The 21,883-nt window shown below is 40.7% G+C and overlaps 2 protein-coding genes across 3 annotated transcripts in view; one reads left to right on the top strand and one right to left on the bottom strand.

Annotated features, from left to right (window-relative positions):
• The first annotated feature begins 451 nt into the window (after positions 1 to 451).
• Positions 452 to 13,370, top strand: LOC103392079 (desmin-like). Of its 2 annotated transcripts, XM_025063918.1 has the most exons (13): positions 452 to 540; positions 1,161 to 1,246; positions 6,479 to 7,151; positions 8,612 to 8,672; positions 8,874 to 8,969; positions 10,069 to 10,230; positions 10,311 to 10,436; positions 10,541 to 10,651; positions 11,106 to 11,215; positions 11,382 to 11,434; positions 12,015 to 12,106; positions 12,286 to 12,324; positions 12,768 to 13,370. In XM_025063918.1, exons 1-13 carry the CDS (start codon positions 515 to 517, stop codon positions 12,807 to 12,809), a joined length of 1,677 nt encoding a protein of 558 aa, XP_024919686.1. In that variant the 5' UTR covers positions 452 to 514; the 3' UTR covers positions 12,810 to 13,370. The 2 variants fall into 2 exon arrangements, with proteins under 2 accessions (XP_024919686.1, XP_008326827.1); XM_008328605.3 differs by lacking the exon at positions 12,286 to 12,324 and having other exon boundaries at positions 453 to 540; positions 12,768 to 13,367.
• A 1,230-nt stretch (positions 13,371 to 14,600) lies between these two features.
• tmem198aa (transmembrane protein 198aa) overlaps positions 14,601 to 21,883 on the bottom strand; it is a 31,384-nt gene continuing 24,101 nt past the window's right edge. The window contains exons 5-7 of the mRNA XM_017040122.2: positions 21,701 to 21,824; positions 18,016 to 18,314; positions 14,601 to 17,926 (exon numbers count right to left, since the gene is read on the bottom strand). Coding sequence (XP_016895611.1) covers positions 17,774 to 17,926; positions 18,016 to 18,314; positions 21,701 to 21,824 — 576 coding nt within the window. The 3' untranslated portion in view covers positions 14,601 to 17,773. The remainder of the gene's footprint in view (positions 17,927 to 18,015; positions 18,315 to 21,700; positions 21,825 to 21,883) is intronic.

Consider the following 21,883-nt stretch of genomic DNA (forward strand, 5'->3'; position numbering starts at 1 on the left):
TACAGAGACAGAGATACGCACTTCCTTTGCCTTTGTCCCCCTCCCCTTCTTTTTCAGCCCTATATATATATATATATATATATATTAATTCCCCATTTTCTTCAGCAGCAGCCAGTAGTAAGAGCTCACACTCCACCGGAAAAACCCCAGAGACTGGGGAAAATATAAAAACAAATGGTTGGAAGAAGTCATTTCTTACGCTGAGAGGGCGGGGCGAGGTAGGGATGGAGGAAGAGGAGGCAAAGGGAGAGAGAGTGAAGGAGGAAAGGGGGGAGGGAGGGTGGGAGGGAAGCTGTGCCTGTGTACCTGCGACGTAGTAAGCACTCACGACAACACAGCTGCAGAAATAACGACCAATCCGAAGGGAGGAAATCTGCAACTGCCGCTACGTCATTGGCGAACCGCAAAGGTTGCTGACGACACCGCGCAGACTCGAGGATTCCACCCATTTAGTGACGTCAGGCATTAATGAGTGAAAAACAAAAGAAGTGTAGCAGCAGGTGTGAACAGGTGAATGGAGTCCAGGCTGTTTTCTGCGAGGTTCGTGAGTTCTCTCGTTTCATTTTATATTTTACACTGGGAAATATTTGAAGTGCATCAGGAATAAACTCAAATAAATGAGAACGTGTCAGGATGGCATGAAATTTTCGATGAATTTGTGTTTTATCTTTGAATTTTTTTTTATTTGTATGTCGATGCTCAGGTGACATGAATTCACACTCACTTCGCTGACGAAAATATAAATTCAACAACATTCAAAGAGAGCTCTAACATACAGGAAACACAACTAAGTCGGTTGACTTGGTCGGTGGTTTTTAATGTGTTGCTCAGCACAAGGCAGTGAGTGCTAGGTAAAATCTGAGTAAAGTTTAATGATTTAAAATATAACCATTTTGACTTAATTGCTTATTATGAGGGAATAGTTTGAATACTTTTCTTTATAGCCAGACACTCAATACGTCAAACTCTGTCTTTTTTGTATTTTTTATTTTATTCCAGTAAAGTTTAAAGATCACTATCAACCATATGATGTGTACATTTTTTAAAAAATATTTTCCTTTCTTTAAATATCATTAAATGTCAAAAAGTACATATTTTTTACCCTGAAATAACACATTGAATTATCTTCTTCTTCTTTTTTTTTTTTTTAAAAAAAAAAGGATTGGAAGCAAATTTGAAATTCTGATTTCTACTCACGGGAATGTGGAACTCCTGCAGATCTGTGATGGCCTCTCATTCTCCGACTGTAAGTAACAGCTGTCTCAATTTCGCTTTTGGACTTGAGTTCAATGTCTATGCCTAAAATTTTCCAAAATAATAAATAAGATAAAATGTGTTATGAAAAGAAAGAAAACAAAATAATAAAAAAAAATTAGAAATCACCCAGTATATATAATAAGTTATTAATGTTAGCTCAAAAAGTTTCACTATAATATAATATAATATATAGGTAAAACTATGTATGCACATGATAATTGATAAACACCTTTAAAAGCATCAACATCGGTTAAGTTGTATTCTTGCGCCCTCTTGTGTTTATAATGCTCCATGTCACAGAGGTAACTAAATTATTGAAACCGTTTCCGACACAATTATCAGTGTTACTGTTTATTTTTTTTAATTTGTCGGTCAATTGTAGAAAAGAATAAGTAGTAATAATAATAATAATTATTATTATTATTGTGATTATAATTATTATTATTAGTATATATTGTGTTTGGCTTTTTTTTTGTTTGTTTAAAAAAAAAATACAGATTTTGAATGCTGGAAAATACTCAGCTTCAGCTTTGATAGTGGTGTCCCAGTTCAGTCTCACAAAGCTGTGGGATTACCTTTGTGCACACACGCGGTCTCCTGGAGACTATTTTAAAACGGACAATTAAATGTGTGCAGTTCTGTCATGAAGCTGTTATTATTGTAGTGACAGAAGTCTGAGGCAACTGGACTGTAATGAAACAGGAAGTGACCTTTTATCTGAACTGACTCACATGGTTTGATATGGTGTCTTCACTGCACTCTCTTTTATTTTAGGCAGCGTGTGCTGCTGTTAGTTTTTGATATTGTATGGCTGCTATAATGTTGCATGGTTCCGTGTAACACACTCAATGTCTGTGTATATATAGTTGCGATGTTTTAATTTAAACCTGTCATCCATGAGCAGCAGCTAAACTCATTGGCATGTGTGTGTGAATGTTTGGTCTGTTGCCCAGTTACATCAAGTCTTTGTGAAGGATGAAGCCAGGTGGACATGCTAGGAAAATGTCTTCGTCCTCCCGAGAAGTATTCAAGTGTACCTCAGTGATGAGTGTACAACCAATGATGAGTGGTTCTCATCATTTTGTAATGATGTGTTTTGTCAGGGAGTTTCCATCTAAGCAGCATGAAGCATTTCTGGTTGAAAAACGATTGCAGTACTGTGATGTCATAGTCATGTATTGTTAGATTTAAGTTCAAGTTAATAATAATAAACATGCTTATTAACACCTGTAAGGTGAAAGGGACTAGTATTAAATGAAACATTAATGTCAGCCCTAATGTTGAAATCTGATGAAAGCTATTGTTGCAAATGTTTAATAATTAAAATAAAATAAAATAAACACACCCCCTCCAGGCAGAAGTAAAGGATTCAATTTTTAGTCTTTCTTTTTAGTTGTTAAAAATGGGTTAATGTTTAAGTTTATATTTGTAATCGTATCACCAAGCCCATTCAGAAGTAGAGTGGCCCGGCATTCCACTGACGCGGGGCTACGACCACACCTTAAATATCACACATTTTAAGTGATCATATAGAAGGACTGTAGAAGATCGTGTGTCAGATTTGATATTTTTATAAATATAACTCTGTAAAGGTATTCTATAAAAATGTACATTAATAAACATAAAATCTTTATTTTAAATAAATAGTACGCTAACAATACTCTCAATTAATGACATGTATTTTGAACAAAAATGTATAAAGTCTTAGATATTAACAGCCGGACTTGTATAATAATGTTCTGAATATCATACCAAAATACAACCATGAGTGATTGCTGTGCAGGATCAAGCCACTATAAACTGTTCATATTCTCAGACCTGCTCTGTGCATGTCTGCGTATCTGATAACTGTTTTGTCAGCCGTGCTGGGATCTGGAGGCTAATTTGGGAATCTTTTTTTTTTTTTTTTTAGGCCATGGGTCATGTATTGTTTATGTTTCCTGGTTGTTAGGGCAACTGGTGCCCATGGTGATTCGCTCTTAAAGTGGGAAACACCTACATGACTGCACCGGACAGCAGATACCTCCGTCAAGTCACACCATGGTTGTGTCATGTAGTCAGATAGAGAAAATCTTCATCATCCTCGGTGCAACATGAGGGAACAGAGATGGGAAGTCATGGGGGGCGAGGGGGAGGAGGAGGAGGAGGAGGGGGGGCTTTTACTTAGTCATCGGTGGAGTGGAAGCTTCTGGTGTTCAAATATGAGCGATGTGACGAGGACAAACTCAGAGCTCATGTCAACATTAGAAGATGATTGGACACTATTTTATAGAAACGGGCAGTGTCTCTGTGTCGAGTCACTAAATGTCTAAAGTCTATAAAGTTAGTTTCTTTTTTCCAAATAAATGATTACTTCGACAGGTTTTGAAAATTAAAATAACATCCGGTACCAACAATTATATTGTAGCATGCCAGTATTGGGGGGTGTCAGGGTCTTCAGTCCCATGATCCTTTGGGAAAGTGATAGGAGTTCAAACAGGAAGGTTATAAATAGAGTTGACTCCAGAAGCAGCTGACCGACACACACATACACCCACACACACACACACACACACACACACCGTTAAGTCACAAATTCAGACATGACATTACACGGTGATCCCCCTCAGACTCCGACCTCCCACGTACACCTTTACTTAAAGCATCTGTGATGATTTGCCTCTCATGACCTTACCACTAGGGGTGATGTTGACCTGGATCACACAAAGTGTAGGTTTGTGTGTGTGTGTGTGTTAGTTGTCAGGCACACGTTAGAGCTGCGGTTAGCATTTAGCACAGTATTTATCACCTTACAAAACTGGAGGTATAACCTGTGACACAGAGTAGAGACGCCTCACACTCACACCGTGTGCTCGATTCAGCTGAAGGTCACGGCTCCTGTCGGACACGTCAGGGTCACTGACTGAACATAAGGCACCGACGTTTAGTATTAAACTGGAATAGAATGTGTTAAAAGTAGTGTGTTGTTAGTCTTTAGTTCCACTTCCAACGATGTGCAACCACTTTGAGAGATAGAATTCAGAGGTCAAAGAAAACGATAAAAAGAAATATTCACCTCACAATCCTGTGGCTACAAGACACCAGTAAATACATGAAGGTCATTTTAATAGACTTGGCTCACAGCCTGGACTGCTGGGCCTTGTTTCCAGTATGTAGTGGGCAGATGACATTGGAGCCAAGTCTAACATTTAACACAGCAAGAAAGTTTAATAAGAAACAAAAAAATACTACAAAATAATACTACCAAAGTACAAGGTATAGTTCACAAAAATGCTGTAACATAAATTTTAACCTGATTATTTTAAGAATTGATAATTGAACAAAATGTATGTGTAATAATGTAATTAAATTAGGTTTAAAAGGAGCATCCGCCAAAGTCAGTGGTTCAAGAAACTTTTTGTGTAATGTTTTTTAAATGTATTTGTAACTTATTTAAATTGGTAAAAGGGAGGCTGTTTACGTTGCTATTTTACACAAAACTTGTATTTTATGTATTTTGAATATCATTCTCATTCAACATGTCAGTATTATAATTTTATTGGGTGGCCCCTCTCAAGTTTGGGTCTCTAGAATCATTTTCCTTGTTCCATCCTTTTTGTCACTCCAGCCAGGCAAATATTACAGTTCAGGTTTAAACAGGTGTCACTCAAGGAGAATATGATCCTTCAAGGATTTCCTGGGAATCTCCTGCAGGACAACTCCAGGCTGGCCAGTGCATTCTGAGCCAACTGTAAATGTGTATCTTATACACAGTAAACCTACAGCGGTGTGTGTGTGTGTGTGTGTGTGTGTGTGTGTGTGTGGCCTGTCTCCAGTCCACACATCATAAAGATGCTCAGATCATGTTTATAACAGTGATATATAAATTCAACCTGCAATCAAAACGACTACTAAATAGAAAATAAACAAGTAATAATTTACTAAAAAAAAATCCTTTGTCTTTTTGCCTTGTTTGAGGTCTTTCTTATTAAATTAACAGCTGCACACATTTTTATTTGCTCTATGTGCTGGATATGCACTTAAGCAACAGCAGCTGTACCTGTAAGTCACACATGTACACATTATATAGTGTTAGAGGTGTGCACAGTCTATATGCTGTATATACTATAGTACTACACTCCCCCTGCAGAGCCTTGATAACAGACTGAATTGCACGACCTTCTTGGCAGCGGCTCTATCAGACGAACCGAATCCTGCTGCTTATGTAACCGAGGGTGAATACATAACCACTGGTAACTCTATAGCTACTAGCGGAGCTTAAAATCAGATTAAAGCTAATAAAATATAATGAGCAGCAAAGACGTGGCTAAATATCAATTTGCGTCTACTGGGTACTGGGTAGTTCTTATTAAGTTGGTATGATTTAAAATGTGCTGCCGGAACATTCTGGAACATGTCTGAAGTTGAGCTAATTTGGAGGAATGATCTTCGTATAATGTGACTGTATATTCAGTCTTTCACCCACTGGTGGAATGGTTAAGTACAAAAGCTTTTCCGCATTAGGATTCCTACGTAGAAATGCAGAAACTGAGTTTTATCCAGGAAGAGTCAGACACAGACACTTGGCTACATATCCTTCCCAGCAGTTGAAACCAAACCCTTTGGACAGCTGGCAACAGGAGGTTCTGGCAACTGGAGTGACAAACGGGGGAGAGAAATGAGGGGATAAGTGAGGGGGGAGATAAAGTGAGTGCCTGAAAAGGGAGGGTGGGGGCATGGAGTAATGTAGTAGAGAATAATAGATGACATATCAAAGGAGACTGCAATGAACTGATTACAAAAATGAGTCATTGTTAAGTGGAAGTCAAAGTTAATTTATACTAGGCGATGGGTTAAAACTGGTAAAAAAAATTGAGCCTTGAGCGCCTCTACTGTATGTTTTAAAAATTGTCATCATAGTCCCTACATTGTCAATAACTAAAATCTAACAATCAAAATAGGACGGAATTGTGAATTTCCCCACTGTTACAGTTAAAGGACTTAAAAACATCATGACATCATCGGCAAACAGAATCATATCATAGTCTTTCCACTGATAAGATTATTATGGTTTGGCTTGAATAGAGACAAAAGTGTTGAAGAGAGAAGGTGGCTGAAGTGGCGTGTCATAATACCAACTTAGCTGAAGGGTGGAGGATTGGTGAGGGACGGGGGGCGTGAGTGGGTGTGGTGTTGCATCTATAAATAGCTCCACTCTGAGCCCTGGAATTCTTCACTTAAGTCTCTCCCAGTTGCCCAGTGGGACAGTTGGGTCCTAGCACATCCAGCAGCTCCATCACCACCACAAGCCGACCAAACAGTCAACCAGCCATGAGCAGGTCCTACTCCTCCTCCTCCGCTCAGACGGCCTCCTCGTACCGTCGCACCTTTGGCACCGGAGTTGGTTCCACTCCGATGTCTTCCCTCTTCTCCAATGTTGGAGGAGGCCGCAGCTCAGCATCAAGCCACAAGTCCGGCAGAGTCTATGAGGTCAGGAGCACTGCCCTTCCTTCTTTCTCCAGCTACAGGGTCTCCTCCGGTGGTGGGGGAGCTGGATACGGCTCCTCCACAGCCATGCGCACCTACTCCGGCGAGAAGCTCGACTTCAACCTGGCGGACGCCATGAACCAGGACTTCCTCAACACAAGGACCAACGAGAAGGCCGAGCTTCAGCACCTCAACGACCGTTTTGCCAGCTACATTGAGAAAGTTCGTTTCCTGGAGCAGCAGAATGCAGCGCTGACGGCAGAGATCGAGAGCCTGAGGGGTCGCGAGGGACCCGGGCGTGTGGGTGAGATATACGAGGAGGAGATGAGGGAACTGAGGAGGCAGATAGAAGCACTGTCCAACCAACGTGCCCGGGTGGAGGTGGAGAGGGACAACATGGCTGATGACCTACAGAAACTCAAACTGAGGTAAGACAATTTTGAATCTTTCTGAATTTTATTTCGTTGGGTGGGTCACATAAGGCCATCTTTCCCTCGTCACATTGGTTTGAAACTCCCCCAAATCCAAGTGTTTTTCACTACTAAAACCCTTTGTACTCCTTTGTACTAGGTTCTTAGCTTCCATTTCCAAAGTTGGGGGCGGGGCTCTTCAAATTGCAACTGTTGCCCAGGCTTGAAATCAATTTTAATTCCAATACAGTTTTAATCTTTGCTACAATAAGACAAAATAATTTAGTTTTTATGTGGGGTGCTCAAGAAAAAATCCCAAATGAAAAGGGAGTTGCTGCAGAAAAAAGTGCTGCTGCTTTAATGAATGTTACACTTCACCAACTTAAGTGTTTATATAATGTGTTCACAAGAGACACACTGAGCCTGAAACACTCACTAAAAAAAGATTAAAACAGACGGATAATCATCATTTCACTCTCATGGAAAGAGGCTGCAAAAACAATTCTATTCAAGTATGTTAAATCCCAAAACAGATGGGGAAAAAAGTTCAAAAGTCAAAGAGTAAATTTACATACTTGGCGTTGGTGCTCCACTGTTTATCTAAGCATGTATAAAAGAGAGACAGACGGAGAGAGAGCTGTGATGTGGGTGTATCTGCCTATTTGTAGCTACTAGGTCAGCTCCATGAATTTAGAATTTGTCACAGCGACAGAGACCAACATCAGTCAAATTTAAGTGTATCTGACAGGCGCGCACACACAGCACATGCTCAAACACCCACTTTTCTTTATCGGAACCCTTTTTATAAACCTCTGCCTGCAGCTCCGAGAGATAACTGGCAACACACCTGCTGCTTTGAGCGAGATGAAAATACTCCTGACTGCCCACAGTTTCAGTGAATGCAGACGATCACACGCACACACACACACACACACACAGAAGGACACACATGTCCTAGAGGATGACCTGCGAAAATATCAAATCTCCGTAGCGGCAATAAGTGAAATAGAGAGGCAAAATGTTGATGTAATAATAAAATACAAATATGATTACATAACTAAATACACATAGAACTGACAGATTAAAAATAATATAATTAAATCTGCATGTCATTTGAGACTCACCGTTTTAAAAGTGAGCATCTTGTTCCAGTCCACATTTACGACACCCTTTACAATGAGTACGCAGTTTTCCTGCAGGGTTGTTTGTGCTGATCCTGAAAAGGTTAAATGTAGCTGCGCTGTTGTCACCGTCCAATATTGTAAAACAGCTGCACCTCAGCATTATTAGGAGGTGTGAAAAGAAGGTGAGAGGTGGGGAGGTGGGGAGGGGGAGAGGGGGAGAGAGCGCAGGAGGATGGAAAACGAGTATTCCCAACCTGCATCAATCTAATAATTGGACCCCGGGGAAGGAACGTTATCAAATCTTTGTGTTCCTTCAGTCTAAACCTTGACTTTTTTTATATCCATTTTCAACAGACTGCAGGAGGAGATTCATCAGAAGGAGGAGGCTGAGAACAACCTGTCTGCTTTCAGAGGCGTAGGTTTCTAAAACAAAGTCATTTTTGTCTCAAGGCCTGAATTGTATTTTTCTTTTTTTGGCCCATTCATCTTTATTTGCTACCTTTTGATGTGACTTTGAATTTAGCCTTGTTTTCACACGCCCACTTCCCTTTTTCAGTTGTTTCTCACTATAATCATGTGTCAATTTGAGGTTTGTTTTTTTCCATCTTATATCTAGGATGTTGACAGTGCAACTCTGGCCAGGCTGGACCTGGAGAGACGCATCGAGAGCCTACAAGAGGAGATTGGCTTCCTGAAGAAGATCCATGAAGAGGTTTGTTTATCTGGATCTAAACTCTGTCTGTGGCTGGACCACGAAGAGCAGTATGTGTAAATACTTCTGTATATGTAGGATGGGGGGGGGGGGGGTTGGGGTGTGTGTCCTGTATCATGTGACAGATATCTGGTAAGATGACTCTAGTGTTTCTGAAGCCAAGCAGCTCAATCGGTGGATAGAATATTTCACACTTTAACACGCCCATTCATGTTAAGACAAAGTTATTGTCGACTCTCTCTCTCACAATTTCACGTTTTCAATTAATTTGATTTCATTAACTCTCATTTACACACACACACACCAACCAGCACATTTCAGTATTATTCAGAGCAAAAGCAACAGCAGACGTAGGCGGGTGAACCCAGACACATGTTGACGTAGTTGACATGTTTTTATGTCATTCTGTCATTCCCCGTTTCAGCTTTGACCTCTCAGATATGCCGAACTACCGATATGTTGAATAAGCATGTCAGCTGTTGGTCGTGTGTGCATGTGTGTGAGTGTGTGTGAACAGATGCCGGGCTTATTTATATCTTTTGGACAGGCCAGGAGACAGCTGGGGCTAAAGTCTGAAACTTGAGGTTTTACAGGGCCCGAATAAGCTCTATGGTGTTCTAGATGGCTCAGAGTATTCGGCTCATATTGTATGAGCCACTAATGCTAAGGTTCATGTAATTCATATGTTTTAATGTTGATTTTATAAAAAGATATTCAAATGACATGACAGAATTAGAATGGTATCCCATTTAGACATGCAGGTCACTTGAAAAAGAAACAGTTTAAAGTCTTATGTTAAGTCTTCGCAAGGCCGTGGTCTGACCCAGAAATGTGGAATATGGCCCAGGTGTATTTAAACAAATGCCAAGCGCTCCCTGCCAATATGTTGCACTTTTGGGAATGTCGAATCTGGATGTGTCTTGTCTTCTGCCAATTGGCAGGTGATACTCATTCCTCCCCCTTAAGAGAGTCAAACAAAGGCGATTCATGTGCTGAATATAGACCAAAATATTTTACCGAAATAAGTCTTCAGTGTCAGAATTCAATTTCTGTATGTGGCCAGGTTTGATCATTATTTTTTTAATGTATTCCCATCTAGGAGATCCGTGAGCTGCAGAGCCAGATCAAGGACACTCAGATCCAGGTCCAGATGGACATGTCCAAGCCCGACCTGACTGCTGCTCTGAGGGACATCCGTATGCAGTACGAGGCCATTGCTGCCAATAACATCTCAGAGGCTGAAGAGTGGTACAAGTCCAAGGTATGGTGGAGGCATCGAGAGAAGAGAGAGAGACAAGCTGCCAACCCCTCCCTCCCTCACTCCCCCCTTTTTGTCTTCAGGTGACTGATCTGAGCCAGGCCGTGGATAAGAACAACGACGCCATGCGTCAGTCCAAGCAGGAGATCATGGAATACAGACACCAGATCCAGTCCTACACCTGCGAGATTGACTCACTGAAAGGATCTGTTAGTATAAGCTGGAACTTTTTACCTTTCACATCCTGTGTCTTTTTTTATTTACATTTTGGACATCCAGAACATCTAAACATGTCTGTGTCTCTTTCTCTCAGAATGAGTCTCTGATGCGCCAGATGAGGGAGATGGAGGAACGCATGGGCCACGAGGCCAATGGTTACCAGGATACTATTGCAAGACTGGAGGAGGAAATTGCTAAGATGAAGGTAATAATGTTTGACAAACCAACTTCTCAGATAATAAGGATCTTAAGTTTCATCAAAGAGACAGTTGGTGACCCGACACACTCTTATATCAAATATGAATTTAAATCTTTTATTTTTAAAACATTTTTCAGCAGGTACATCAGCGCAGAGCTTGCTTATTCTATGAAGCTGCACACCTATAGAAGTTACTTTCTACACTGTATCTTAAACAGCAGCTCTGCAGGCTTTAAATTGCAATACTGCCCCCTCCTGGCTTTATTTGACACCGATCATATAAATGAATAAAAATAACTTAATAACTGATTTCATAACTAACTAAATAAAAAAAGTACATATTTACATAATTACATATGATTATATGGTTTATTATATGAGGACAATGTATTAAAACCACTGCATCAATAAATTAAAAAACAAACAAACCTTGAAGTGATTTCAACGCTCTGGTCCACAGGATGACATGGCTCGTCACCTGAGAGAGTACCAGGACCTCCTCAACGTGAAGATGGCCCTTGATATTGAAATCGCCACCTACCGCAAGCTGCTGGAGGGAGAGGAGACCAGGTGGGTTCTAGAGCCGTCTCTCCTTTAAAACTGAACAAATTGCTGCACAACGATATAATTCTAGAATATTTTATTATATATGATTAGTTATTAAAATGAGATACTTGGAACTTTTTGTCTTTTCCTACTTGATGTGTGATGAGCTGACGTGTCTGTCCTCCCACAGAATCACTACCACCATGCCTATGCAGTCCTCATTTTCCTCCATTGGATTCAGAGGTGAGAAAGTCTCCACACGGTGATGCCTTTAAACATGAATGGCCGTGAAAACCCATTTTAAATTCCAGACGAGTCACAGGGAGAATAAAACACACCAACTATAGCCTTTGCCTGTACAAGGCTGGGGCTATTTTGAGGCCACTGCGTGTTGCACATGTGCAGCGCCACATTCTGTCCACTGTGTGGTGATATATGAACTCTGAAAAGCCTCACAGGCTCTTTGATTTACACAGGCAGTCGTGACAAAGCCGCACATCAATAATGCCCCAACTTAGCCTCGTCATTAAGTATATTTACAGTTGAGATGTGCAATTACTCTGAGCTGATGACTCTCCCTGCCACACGGCGCAGCTCAACAAGAGGCAGTGAGCGGTAATTGGAGATGACATATTAGGTCCGGCGATGATGTACGATCGCCACAGTTTGACTTTTTAAATGGCAGTTATTCACACTCCACAGACTGATGACTGTCATCCCAAAGTGCACAGCCTGTCATCAGGTTGTTAAGTCCTGATCTATGTCTTTAGTTTCTTGACTAAATGGGTTTTGGGTTGTTTGTTTTTGTTTTTTTTCCTTACAGAGACCAGCCCTGAGTCCCAGCATCAACGCTCACCAGAGGTTCACTCCAAGAAAACTGTCATCATTAAGACTGTGGAGACCCGCGATGGAGAGGTCAGTGCGCACACACACACACACACAGTAAACACATCAACACATGTTATTATATGTAGCATGTAAAAAAAAAAACATCTCCAGATATTGAGCACACCAGGGTCGCAGAAATCATTGGGGAGATTTTTTAATGTTTTGGTTGTTTTTTTTGACTCATTGTTGTACATATTCTCATCCAGATGCAGTTTTCTATGAGCCAAGGCTCTAGTGCCCAGTGTGTAAGTCTACTTCTGGTGTCTAACTCACCATCATGGCACCAGTTTACTAAAAACTTAAAACCAACTGATTTATTTTTCACCTCCACCTCTGTCTTCTATGGCAGGCTAACGTTCACAAGTCGAGCAATGATACAGCAAAGGTTCTCCTCTCTAAACGCAGTCTCAAAATCTGGTTTGCATTGACCCTTAAGAGGCACTCTAACACACCAGAACACCTTTTTATAAAGGAGCAGCTTCTATTGTTGCCCCTGCCCTGTTGCACTGGACTGAAACAACATTTTGATCACATCTGAGATTACATAAAATAGCTGAAATAGCTGCCCTCGGTGCCCTGACATGTACATGTGTGCCTTAAATCCTAGTTTGGGAACCAAAGACCATCATCTGTCATTGTTGTTGTTGTTTACTTTACTAAGTTTCTGCTCTCCTTTTGTTCTCCTCAGGTCGTCAGCGAGTCCACACAGCATCAGCAAGACATCATGTAAACGAGGAGAGGCGTCGTTAGAAATGTTAAAATAATAAAGAATACATGAACTAGGTAACTATTTGCATATTCCTGATCTTCTTCTTTTTCATGAGCTTAGTCGATTTTAGACGTGGAACACAAACCAATTTGCAAGGAAACGTGAATTTAGTGAACGCATCATACTGTATACATGACAACAGAGGAGCTACTGGGGAGCAATGCTCTGCATTCCAGAAATGTCTTTCCACCTTTTCTACAAGACCTCCACTCTTAATAGTGTGTGAGTGTAGTTTGTAACAATGTGTCAAAGCCCTGGGACGGAACAGTGGTCCTTAAACACCATGATCGGAAATGAAGAAACATAACGGATACAGAATAGATTTTATACGATTTATACAGAAGGTGGAATGTTGGTCTGAGGTTTGACTCGTGTCTGAAGCACAGAGATTTGATTGGACAAAGGAACTTGGTCAAGTTTTAGGCTTGAGCTTTTACAGAACTGTTTGTATGGGTTTCCACAGTATGGTGCTTCACTGTTACAAAAATCTCATACGATTAATAAAGTCATTCATTATCAGCCTTTGGTGCGTGACATTTTGTTTACTCTTAGAGAAAATAAAAACATTGACTTTTGTGTTTGTCCAAGGCTTGTCCATTAGCTCCTTTATAAGCTGTTTCCACCCACTCCATTAATCATGCCATATTGACTACATTATTTTTTTTAAGACAACTTAGCCGAGAGTAACACTCTGTGGACCAGAATGCACTTGTATAAAATGGACAGGAGATGGAGTTCTGTTGACGCTGTCGTCACTGGTCTTGGTTGACAGAAATGTAAACAACAGCCCATAATGAGTTGGTCTTTCCCGGCCTTTATTTCCCTGGAAACCAGATTAGCGGAACCAAGAATGACAGTGTGTGCACTGTGTTTATGGAGCCGCCGTACTGAAAATGTCAGTTAAGATAACAGAAAATGAAACGTGGCAGGGTTGGAGGAAGACGGACAAAGAAAATGCAGAAAAAAACCCCCAAGAAATCAGAAGAAGATAAAGAAGAAATGAGAAAATTAGAAAATAACACAGGTTGTGTTTATGCGTGGAAAACTAGTCACAGTCAAAGTATTGCTTGATAAGATGATTTAAAAATAAAGACGTATTTGTATCACTGTTATAACCTATAAATATGAACTCAAAACATCGGTAGATTCCCCGCTCTTCTATCAGTGGCCTCGGTGTTGAGTTGAAGAGAGACAGGATGTTCCTGTGATTCATTTCCTTTGAATATCCTTTCTGTCTTTTATTCATCCACAGACCAAGGTTCATACTGAAACTATTTCACAGAGCAATTTGTAGCCAACACGTGCATTCAAGTCTGGCATTGAAACTGGTTAAATCATTTTTGGGTTTTTATCGCCTCTCTATTATCTGCATTGCAAACCATTATAATATAAAATTATGACCAAACTCATTGAGCCACTTCCCTGATGTGGCTTCATGGCCAAACCCAGGTTGTTTGACTGGTGATTTGTCTCGTCTCCTTGTTGCATATGTCAATATAGCACTTTAACAATAATAGAAGAGTCTGAAATCAGTAGAACTAAAGTCTCTCTGTGTGTCTGTGTTAATCTGTTGAGTATATTTAATATAGAGAAATATAAATGCTTTTTAGCTAAAGAGTAAATGTTTACATAGAAGAAGTTCAAATTTTCACACAAAAAGAATATAGAATTTAGGTAAAAGATAGGAAAGATAAATAAAGGTTAGCCTAAACTGACAGAAATAACAATAAAGAAAAACAACGTTAGCAGAGAACTAGTCAAAATGGTCCAAAACTACAAATATTAGCCAAACCTGGTGAAACTGGGAAGTGTCACAAGACGCTTACTATGTAGCATCAAAGGTTTACATGGTTTGTTTTTTTGTTATGTTGCTTTAATACTTACTGCTTATAAATAGCAAAAAAAAATTGAAGACAAGAGCTCCCATTGGTTGAAGAACCACACTGTTTATAACATTTTAGGTCCATATAAATTCATGCATAATAACATCAATTTATAATAATAACAAATCCTCAACTGCTGATTGTAGTAATCACCAATTGAGGATCGTACTGACATAACGACAAAATGAGAGCAAAATAAAATCATCATATGAAAACAAGCTGGACATACAGTAGTGATACAGTAAAACATGTCTACTCCAATAGAAAATCAACTGCTGGATCAATGACGTGGGAACAACAGTGTTGTAAACAGGAACCAACCAGACGGCGGTGTAAACCAAAACCAACATTTGTCAATTTGAAAACTATTTACAATTGAATATCTACACAGGAGTAACCCCAACAATCTGTACATTCTGTAATGATATGCATTTACAGGAAAAAAAAACAAAAACTTTCAATTTCACAGAATTCATTGTAAGTAATTACGATTTTGTTTTCACCCAGGGTCCAGTGTGTCGCTACGATAAAACCACGACAGGAGTGAAATGTAAGCAAAAACCCAAACAACACATTTACAATCAGTACTACAAACTCCAAGTGGTGCAACACGGCGTGAACACAACAGGGGAGTATTGTAGGAATTAAAAAAGAATTGTAGAAAAATGATCCTCTCCCTTTTTTTCATCTGCCACTGAAGTTGTATGTTGCTGTGCTTATCTGCAGCTTGTTTGCCCTCTACCTGCATTTTCTCTTTTGGCATCTGTCTTGCAAATATGTCAAAGTAGCAGATGTGATTCCAGCTACAGGTACAACCCACGGTCAGGTCACATGCTAGCCCTCGGGGAGACTTTTATGCCTATCATGAGTCAAAGGTTTACCTTTGTCAAGTTGAAGACGGTTCAGCCCTGCTGTTCAGATCACCAGGCAGTCAGTGCTAAAGTTGCCAGTGCAATATTATTTTTTTATTTTTGACTAAACAAAAGACGTAAATTGCACTCAAATAAAGGATAAAGGGGTTCAAACTGCATTTATAACGCCCCCTGCAGGGGCAAATGAGAGGAACATATAACACTAGCTTAAAAAAAAAAAGTCCTACTTACTGCACACATTACATTTTAAAATGATTTCTAGAGCCCTTTACCGGACCTGATGTTGAAGCCTCCACAAATGAATGCTGGTCTTTGAGTTGGTATTTTAAACATGAGGTGCTTTGGTGAAACAAAAACAAAGTGTTTCAGAGACAACATGTACATTGTCTATGAGAGAAACGTTGTTCCATCCATATGTTAAAATGCATTAAAACCTGATACATTTCATTAACCAATTACCACAGTTAATGTGTTAATTGACAGCCCTAAAAATTTGTTCATATCTGTCAGTAATGTGGCCACAATAAGAACTGAATCAAGACCAGAAGGGGCAGTAATGAGTTCAATTGAAATCAACGTATACTTGATTAAACCAATATATATCTATATTGATCATCCAAATACACACATTGTACTCACATTCTTGGTCCTAACTCAGTTTTTATCACATCCGTCACTTCACTGTGACACAGTTTGTTTGTACGATGTGGCTTCAAACTGCAAATCAAAAGTGCTTTTGTTCCACATGACACCAATGGTTGAAACACCAGGAACAGGAACACACTGCAAACAGTTAGGCAGGGATTCACATGCATCAGTAGGTAAGACAGAAAAATCCCATAATCAGATCAATGCCAGCATTTCCTGTATGTAGAACCACTGCATAAAATGGATAATATGACAATAACAAATGTTTTCTAATCTTGAGAAAAAAGAGCTTCATTTATTGTTGTGGTTTCTTTTAAAGTGAGTATGTGTAGCCGTTGAAAGGGTTAAGGTTCAGTAGTAAACATTAGAGGGCGCAATTTTGGAGGATTTCATTGGAACTCCTCTTTCGCGTTAGCACATGTTTAGAGCTATAAGATTCACATTTATCTGGACAAAGACGTTGGCAGTCAGGAGTGGGCATGATAGCGTATTCTCTGCAGTACTACATACAGTACAGTGCAGCACTGTGAGTATATTTTCCAGGCCAGTATTTGGTGCAAGCCATCAGTTGCAGACTTAACAAACAATCTTTTTAGGTCAATATCGCCAACATCAGACATAAACTATTTAAATTGAAATAAAGACAAAAGGGTCCAACATTACTTTAGACAGGAAGTGGGTTTTTTTTTCTGCTCATCCAGGAAATTGACGAAAGGACAAACACATTGTCCTTGAATAAAAGACAGATACGTCGACAAATTCATCCCAAACACATCCAAGAAACATAAAAACTCAACGTGTCTCACATCAACAGCGCTTCTACTTTTTGAGGCGAAACATCTGCTGCCAATTTGGGATTCACACATGCTGTTTGTGAAAATACCCAGTGGAATTCAAAAACCACATTTTTTTTTAAACAACATTTCAAAAGAGAAAATAATGAAGAAGAGCTGCCCTCAGTTCCACTGTTGATGGGAGTTTTTAAGCTGTTTCACCATCTTTTACCCCCTCCGTGCTCCAAAATAATCCCTAAAGCCGACAATTTCTTTTGCCCACTCATTTAGACCATCTCACGCAGTTTTATCTTGAATGGCACAGCCCCTATAAAAATGCTGTTTTAAGCAGTTGTCCTCTTGGAAAAATAAAGCCTCCTCGATTCAAATCCTCAGCAAAGACAGTTGAGTGAGTTCCGCGCAAGTCAGGTCCAATTATTTTCTTTCCAAATGCACCGAAAATAAATCCAGTCAGAGAGGTGTGAGCTAAAGCGTAGCAGCAGCAGCAGCAACCAGTCTTTTCTTCACCTTCACTCGGAACAAAAGGAACGTGAACTAATTATAAAGTCTTTAGCATGTCTGAGAGGAGGAAATGTTGAACGCGACTTTTAGAACATTATCAGCACATGTTGAGAGAGGCAGTTCGACAGGTTGGCACGGTATGGTTAGGTTTTCGACCCCCAGCGGTGACAGAGAGTCTCAGAGCAGCCTTGAAGGATTCCGCAGCAGGATTTGTGCCCTCTCCTGGCTTAAATGCGAACAGGGGGTCCGCTGGAGGCTGTCAGGGGCACTTGTGAACCGCAGTCATAGTCGAGTTCTGCCATCCTGGATCGGCTCATCATTCGGCCGTGAGAGTATGCCTGTCTGTCACTCTGTCTGTCCCGGAAACTCCTGATGTAGCTCTGTGGACGAGTGAAGACATTATGGCATTTAAATATAAAGACAACTTCAAGCAGCAACGTGAAAAAACAACTTTTTTTTTCAATCCTACCGGTGACAGCACATCTCCATCGAAGCGTCTCTTGGGGTTGGCCTTGCGGTGGTACCCGGGCTCAGTCTGAGGAGGAGGGATCTTTGGAGGCTGGGAGCTCTGGCTTTGGTGATGTGGGTGAGACACCGCCGGGTGGTGGTACTGCTGATGGTGGTGAGGAGTGATGCTCTTCGGCTTGTGGCTGGGCTTGTTGCTCTGGCGTTTTTTCTTCTTCTTGGTCTCCCGCTCCTTTTTTAGTCTCTCCTCACGCTGCCGGATGCGCATGAGCTGAACCCTCCGCTGCTGTCGGCTCAAAACCACTGGAGGGAGAAGGGTGAGGTACGGTGGTGTGAAAGAAAAATAAAAGAGGGGGTGAGGGAAGAAATGGTAGATTCAAAACACAAAATGGACTGAATCCACGTCGGATTAAGTTCAACATTTGAATGATCTTCCTTTGTTCTCTCAGTGTATGGAAGGGAAAAAAAGTTATTGTTTTTTAATTTTTTTTTTCCCAGTTGGAATACATTTCTGCTCTTTGAGCGCCCAGATACTCCGTGTCCTGGCATATTGTGAGTGGGTGAGTGTTATATCCACTCTTCTCACTGCGTAGGTTGGACAAATTCCGTTCTGTTGCACTGCCCATTGATTAGTCATCTGATTATTTTTGGGCACGGCTGTGATTGTAGGCATTTCAGTTCTTTAGCGCAGCTGCAGATTAGGGTCAGTGTGAAGAATGGAGGACACACACACACACACACATACACACATACAGAATTTTTGTGTGTGTGTGTGTGACTGGAGAGAGAGGGGACACATACTATTGATGTGTGGACACTTTGTCTCTGTTGGGACATTTTGTCAGATCCCTAATGAGTAAAAGTATATCTTGATCTTTGACCTTTAATTCAGAGTTTGGATTGGAGTAAGAGCCAGATCAGTGGGTGAGAATTAAGATTAGGATTTAGAGACAATAGTTAAGGTTGGTGTGAGGCACCAGGGAATGCAGGAGCACAACACCAATGTGTGTGTGTGTGTGTGGGAGAGAGAGAGAGAGAGAGCGAGAGAGGTTATTAAGAAGTGTGTGTGTGTTTCTTTGTGCAGGTGGACAGCTAATGAGGCGCCATCTGTGAGGAAAACAGCTTAATGATACTCTCTTTTCTCTTCCTAAGATCACCCCACATTAGGCCCTTGATCACGAGCTTCTCTCAGTGTGTGTGTGTGTGTGTGTGTGTGTGTGTGTGTGAGGCTTCAACACAGAGACCATAAAACTCCATAAAGCTAACATTTTAAGGAGGAGGGCGAGGGTCTTCGGGGGTGCTCGGTGAGGTGCTGAGTCCAGTCTATATTTAGTTTGGGTTAAGGTTGACTTCAGTGTTATAGTTAAAGGTCTCCAAAAAACTAAACAGCATGTTCAGTCAAGTCAAGGAGACATGGCGACATGAGTGCAGTTTGGAGCTCACGACCTCTAGTTTGATTTTGGTTCCACTTAATAATAATAGAAAAGTGTGTTTGTGTGTCAGTTTACAGGGTGTTTGATAAAATGTATGTGGAGTTAAGGCCCACATAATAAATATAAATTAAACCCCCATGTCCTAAATGCTGTTCAGTCAGGTGGTGACAGACTGGCCTCACTGCTCTACTTGCTCCAGTTACCCATGATGCCCCAGTTCAACACCCTCACACCACCGCCCTTCCCCCACCACACCTGCTCTCTAACTGTTCCCAATTACTGCCCATTTTCCTTGATTTTTTCTTTGTTTATTCCAGTGAAATTGGATGAACACTACAATATAGACCGAATGACGCGGGTTTGGCAGAAAGGATTTTTTTTTCTTTCAATTTACTATGAATAAAATAGGAAAATTGTTTTTATGGAAACACAATTTGCAAAGAAAAATATTTTACCTCCAAACTTTTAGCATGAACCACATTTTTCTGTTTCCTGAAAAAGAACTACTGTCATTTGATTAAATCAGGATTTCATTAAGGAACAAATGAACCTCGAAGGTCAGTGATGCATGCACACCACATATGGGTGAATGTTAGCATACTAGCGTAATAGCAGCTTTGCTAGCACTCTACCAAAGCTGGTCAACGTGAGCTCTGTTACAGGTGAAAGTTAGTCATCGTGACATTTTGCAAATTTCATTTGCGATAAATCCATTGGCCATTTCGTCTATATTCTTGCCTTTCGTCAGCACCCGTGAGTTATTTTTCTGTCTTATTTTTCAATATTTCCTTTACTCAGAGTCAGATTATTTCCACATTCCAGTCCAGATACAAGAGTGTGGTAAAATGTCTTCACCTTGAAGTATTGGTTTTTCACAGTCGTCGACGTTGACTCTTTTTCAACATCTCCCCTAAAAGATTCATCTAGTATTCCACAAATATAGTCAGTGTAGTCGGCAGACACTCGACGACAAGGTCTGAAACTGTTGCTTCAATTGCATCTCATGTCATGAGTGTCATCTCATGTGTTGCTACGTTCAGAAAAGTATATGTTTTTTTACTAATGCAATGTCTTGCGTGGTGCAGCTTCAGTTTGGCCAGAACTCTACAACGTTTGGTGCCATGGTAACGTGTGGTTTTTGACTGTGCTCAGGTGAAGGTTGAACCGAGTCAGGGTTATGGCATGGTTTTGATCCACCATGTTCCCCAGGATTTCTGAAAGTCAGCTCTTATTTAGGAAAAACAACCTTTCTGAGAAGAAGAATCCATTTACAGATCTTCCATCAGCTCCTTCTCTGTGGTTAGTGTATAATAACGTCACCTCTGTCTGAAGCCGTCTGTGTGGTGGTTGATTTTGGAGCACTTTATGTTTAAAAAAAATCACTTTCTGTAGCTTATTAAAAGTATTTCTCGATGTATCACAGCAGCTTGTCATGGCCTTGGTTGAACCAAAGCCAAAAAGAAAACTCTCATCTTTTGTGCAATAAAAAGAATCCAATGTTAAGCTAACCCTTCAAATTCAAAAGCATTGACAGACTGTCAACTGTCCTGTCAGACTGTTTATTTCCAACGTTAAGGTGAATGAAACTGATCGTTCTCTGTAACGGACGGACGCTGGAGTAAAACATTTCGTCGAGATTTTGACACTTTCAATCTGCTGCTGTTTTTTCAATAGGATTTATTTCTTTGTTCAGCAATTTCTATAGCAGGTGACCTCCACGTCCACCAGCTCTCCTGCTGCTTCATCTTCTTCTTTTTTCATCAGAACATTGTCAGGAGCCCAGGCCCAGAATGTCACAGTTTTGCCCCCATCCCTGTGCATATCTGCATGGACCTGTCTGTATCCCGTCTCAGTCTATATGTCAGTAAATCTGTCTTTGATCTGCAGCGTTAGATTTGTTTGCCTCCTGAGTGCTGGCTTAAATTTGCTGAATAAGCCCGTTTTTGACAAGTAATTCTGAAGCCTGCTGTGTCTGCAAGTGCCTGGTTTTAGTCCTCAGCCTTTCCCCGGTGTCTGAATTATGGCAACAATCTATTTGTAGATAATAGCTGGTGTTACTGCTGTTTGACGTCACAATGTCCTGAAAAGATTTCACTCCACATCGTCTAAAACCGCCTCCAGTTCCCCATACACTCCCTCATGTGTTGGGAGCCTTCGTATTACACTGCTTTAGCCACGTGTTTTCATCTGTATCCTGTCATGGCTTTTCAACATGACAAAATGAGTCTGGGTTTCTCGTACAGCTACAGGACTCACCTTCTGTGTGTGAAAATCCCTCTGCGGTGACTTTCCATTGGATGAGAACTCCAAGCATGGCCAGGACAGGCCACACCCCCATGATGACCCAAGTAAACCAGCACACTGGTTTCTTTGGTGCCACCTGTAAAAAGAGGAATAATCGGTAACACACACACACACACACACATATATACACCCCAG

This window comes from Cynoglossus semilaevis, chromosome 16 (genome assembly GCF_000523025.1).
Source record: "Cynoglossus semilaevis isolate Cse_v1.0 chromosome 16, Cse_v1.0, whole genome shotgun sequence".
NCBI lineage: Eukaryota > Metazoa > Chordata > Actinopteri > Pleuronectiformes > Cynoglossidae > Cynoglossus > Cynoglossus semilaevis.